A 4,631-nucleotide genomic window follows, 5' to 3' on the forward strand; every position below is an offset into this window, starting at 1 on the left:
CTGTCCTATCCTTCGGTCGGCAAGGCTCTTGCTTGGAATTAGACGATGTCCTATTTTCGAGGCGCTGTGTATCGCGAATGTTCCGTCTGCGCGATGGGAGATTTGACCGAGGGGATAAACTTTAAAGGATGAGGTTCCGACTTCCGTAATGAAGTCGTTTCCAAGGTTTTATTTTCAATATGGTTTTCGAGTCATTTGCTACGAATATGGATACCTAAGGATAAACTTTTAGCTTGACTTAAAGCCTATAAACAAAAGAATATGATCCTCCGGAGTCAGCGAAGGAACTCCTAAATGATAAACTCTGATGCAGACTTTGTTTTCTGTGTGTAACTAATTTTTTCACTAGTTGTGATACGTAGTTGCTTGATGACTATTTAACTTAACTTAGTCCACTTAGGTTGTAGTATAGGCTGTTGGAGAATGGAGAGAAAATGTTATTTTAATTTAGAGAAAGAAAGATTCAAGTCTAGGTCTAATCTTGTCGTAATGTTGTCTTTCCTTAGTTGATCCTTTTTGGTCGAAATCCTTTTGCGTCTTTTATACAGCTTAGAACCTATCTAAGTTTAATTTTTTAATTTAACTAAAGGTTCCTTTTCCCATTTGAATCTGAGAACCATTTACCTAACACGAACTTCCGTACACCTAACCAAGGTTAGGTGAGCTGGGAGATTTATTTTCACTAATGTACTGTTTTTTTTTTTATTTATTTATTATGCACTGTCTTGTGGGCGTGTCGGACTTATGTAATGACGTAATCGTCTAGATCTTACCTTAGACAAGAGCTCAACTCAAATTACTTATACAAGTCCAAGAGGGTGCTCCATGGGTAACATCGACGTTTGTGTTATCTCTAGTTCTCTATTCTTAAACTTAATGTTTCCAGTATATTATAACCTTGATGTTTCCAGTATTAATAACCCTGATGTCTCCAGTAGTTAATAACCTTGATGTTTTTCCAGTGATTATTATACCTTGATTGTTTTAAATATTACTCCCGGACACAACAGGGAAGAGGAAAAAGTGTACTCTAGCCGGGATGTACTAAGCGCTCCCCAGCGTTGAAATATTCGTACTTATTTGCGTGTTGGTGCTGGGTTTAAACGACTCCTTACTTATAGAGTATGTCATTTCCCCTCAAATCCATCTTTATTTTTTTTTTAACCAGGGGGATTTTTACTCTGTGTCCACATAGTCGAAAAAAAAGTGTAAGGTTACCAGAGAGGTCCTTTTACATCGGATTCCAGCAAGGGTGAACAGTACTTCAAAATGTGTAAAAATAGCGGGGGTTATCAGGACATCGCGTTTCATTGAAATTACTCACTAAAGGTGACGTGTGCTGTGCTAAAAATAACGGGTCGCTTGTCCTTGCATTTGATTCCTCTGGTATGTTTTGTTGAGTGTGTAGTATGGTAGTAGGTCGAAAGTAGGCTGTATTTGGTCCCTACACGGGCACAAGTGTAACTAGTCTAGCTCAGGATTGGAACAAGAGGCTAGCAGTCAATGGGGGACAAAGTGTGTGGCTGTGTGTTGTACCCCATGAGTTGAGGCTCGCAATAGTGGTGGTATGAGCTTATGTTACTGTCGCCCTTACATCTACTGCTTTGATAAGTATTAGCCTTGTAATCTTCTTTTGTTAGATTATTCTCAGTTCTTAATGGTATCCGTCATCACCGATGTGACGCGAGCGGATACGGTTGCGCCCGTCTGGGTTGCCCATAGCTAAGGGTTCGCGCCGTAGTCTTTAATAGCATAGTAAGGTTTACTAACGCTAAGGTCACTGACCGACAAGACTCCTGGGTGAAGTCGGAGTCACTCTTTTACTCATCGATACGTTTATATTTAGCCGTATGTCGTCTGGCCACGGACGACCGCATATTTGTAACCTAAAACCTAAATAATTTTAATCTATCTTGTATAATAAGTAAATAATCAGGGGCAGGTAGAATGGAAATTAATAATTGTATATTCATTAACTTTCTGCATATTGGCCCTGCCTGATAACATGAAGGCGAAGCTCCAAGTACAGTGAGCCTAGCTCAGCCAGGCCTAGTCTAGGCCAAGACAGACAGAGCTAGTACAGGGGGTATCTCTGAATAGGTTTGGATACCAGCTTGGATTATAAGTTGGTGATCGGATGTTTGGCCTCCAGAGTGCCTTAAAATTTGAAACCCGACTAATCTCCGTATAACACATATAAGTAAGTCTTTGTTTCTCCTTTCTTTGCTCTACATCTCTCCGCGGCGTCCTTCTCGCTACTCTCTTCTCCTCTTCCTCGCTCTCTTTCTCCGCGTCTCAGGTGGTCACAGGCTTACAGCGTTATCTAGGGGGGACGTCAGGTCAGCAGGGCCTAGAGACAAAGGAGCGTAAGGTTATCTTCGGAGCGTGAGTCGGATCCCAATTCTAAGAGTGTAAAAAAAAAAAAAAAAAAAAAAAAAAAAAAAAAAAAAATACCGCAAATGCATTGAAGATAATGATGGTCAATAATAAGTCTTTTCGGTGCTATACCTTTTTCTTTCGAGAAATAACCAAATTGGATTGGGATATTATTGTTGACGGTGACGAGTAAAACACTGTCGGAAGGAGGAAAACATCGTTAAAAGGTAACTTTGCGTAACTGTGACTGAAGACTTGTTCATGGGAATGATTCTGAAAAATCACCCTTCCCCCAAATGTTCCTTCTCTCTTCGCTTTCGGGACGATAAAACCTTGGCGGTTACAGTTCTCTTTTTCAAACTTGTTTGAAAAAATAAAAAAATCAAATCAAATGACTTTATCGTAAACAGATAAGGTTTGTTCTCGGAACGGCTGGCTTTCTCCTATCCTCTCTTCGCTTTCGGGACGATATAAGCTCCCTCTGTCATATATCTGGAGGAAAAAAAAAAAACTAAAATAGATATCTCTTTGCTTGTGATTCCAGTATGTTTACCTGATAGTGTTCTAGCGTTTCACAAGAACGGAATGCAAGGCAGAAGTTTGAAGAATGGAGAGGTCACACAAGAGATAGTTGACAAGAGCCGTGTCTATAGGTTGTTAGGATCAGACAAGTAAGTTTTCGTATGTCTATCTTTGATGTCAATCTGAATTTAAACTTGGTTCAAGTTTAACTCCTCGATTCCCAGCCTAGTTAACTCGGTAGGTATAGAGCGTCTGCCTCGTAAGCGCTAGGTTGCGGGTTCGATTCCCGCCCGGGGCGGATTTTTATCCGGAACGGATAATTTTCGTTCTCTCGGAACTCCTGACTTCCTTCTCTCTTCGATTTCGGGATTTTCGGGACGATAAGACCTTAGCATTACAGTTCCCTCTGTCAAACCTCTTAAAATAATAATAATAAAAAAAATTGCTTAAAGCCATGAACGTTGCTATGAGTTTGCATACTTCTTTCAGTGCTTTCTAATTCCAAAGATCAGATAATTATTTATGTGGTTTGATCTCAATTGAGCTCCTAAGTTACAACCTTTCTGTGTCCTTTTGGCAAGCATCATAGAGATGTCAGTTGTGATGTTTTGAACAAATATATATTCACGTGATCTATTATTTTTACAGGGTGGTACTCTTAGAGTCTCACTTGTTGTGTCGGCCCCATGGTACTCTGCCCAGTGAGGAGGGTGCCGACCTCTACATGGTAGCTGGACATGAAGCTAGCTACTAGACACCACTGGTGTGAAGCTGGCAACAAGGCTGTACGGCTGTGAAGTTCACAACAAGCTGAGGAAGCACTGTTGTGAAACTGGCAACAAGTCTGAACTGTTGTAAAGTTGGCAACTAGTTAGCACAAGTGTGAAGTTTGATACAACGAACTTGAAAACAGTGGTAGCGTCGAAATGTTGTTTTTTGTTGCAAATGTGGGGATCTTTGACCATTAGGCCATTTTTCCAACACATATGCAGATGCAGCGTCAAAATAGAGTCAGTTCTTGGAAAGCGTAACGGTTTGAGACAAACCATACTGTTTCCCAAAGTTATTGCTCCGAGACTACACTTTTGGATTAAGCAATCTTATTGATTGATTGATTCGTAGAAGCTTAACCCATCCTTTAGGGCTGTTTGCCCCTACACCTAAGCCTTTGAGTGGGCTTTTTGTGTATGGTATTGATTGATTGATTACTTTGAAAAAAAAAAAAAAAATCCTTAGTTTAATCTCAATGTGGCCCTGGGCATTAATACTTCCATCTTTGTCTAACGTTCCATTCCATACTCATACCTTTATATCCTTCCTTATGTTAACTGTTGTAAAATTCTCAGTGTAGTTACGGAAAAAAAGGAATTTTTACTGTGTTGAGCATGTTTAAATACTTGTCAAAAAAGTCGTTCTCCACTCAATACACCTTGATAAATATTACGACTTGACTTCGATTCGAAGCACCAACCTCCAGATCCGAAGTCCACTGCGGTAATCACTACACTACAAAATTGATTCAATGTTATTATAATCTATGTCATTTCATCGCTTACGAGCATAGTATACGAACATGTGTAGAACCGTAAGTAATTGAAGACTGGGCCTACCAAGTCGAACTCTCGCCTGCGTGGTGTAGTGATCAAGATGCTCGCCTGGTAAATAGAATGGCGCGGGTTCGATCCCATCCGAGACATGTAATTTTATCTTCCTTTATTTGAGAAATCGACCTC

At 40.2% G+C, this 4,631-nt stretch overlaps 1 protein-coding gene across 2 annotated transcripts; it reads left to right on the forward strand.

Annotated features, from left to right (window-relative positions):
• Positions 1 to 2,913: 2,913 nt before the first annotated feature.
• On the forward strand, positions 2,914 to 4,528 carry LOC103523154 (mitogen-activated protein kinase kinase kinase kinase 5-like). 2 transcript variants are annotated; one of them, XM_026832875.1, is made up of 3 exons: positions 2,914 to 3,047; positions 3,547 to 3,680; positions 3,742 to 4,528. In XM_026832875.1, the coding sequence occupies exons 1-2, from the start codon at positions 2,962 to 2,964 to the stop codon at positions 3,650 to 3,652; spliced, it is 192 nt and encodes a 63-aa protein (XP_026688676.1). In that variant the 5' UTR covers positions 2,914 to 2,961; the 3' UTR covers positions 3,653 to 3,680; positions 3,742 to 4,528. The 2 variants fall into 2 exon arrangements, with proteins under 2 accessions (XP_026688676.1, XP_008486443.2); XM_008488221.3 differs by having other exon boundaries at positions 3,547 to 4,479.
• Positions 4,529 to 4,631: the final 103 nt, after the last annotated feature.

The sequence above is a fragment of the Diaphorina citri genome, unplaced genomic scaffold (genome assembly GCF_000475195.1).
Source record: "Diaphorina citri unplaced genomic scaffold, Diaci psyllid genome assembly version 1.1 scaffold16123, whole genome shotgun sequence".
In the NCBI taxonomy this organism is placed as follows: Eukaryota; Metazoa; Arthropoda; class Insecta; order Hemiptera; family Psyllidae; genus Diaphorina; species Diaphorina citri.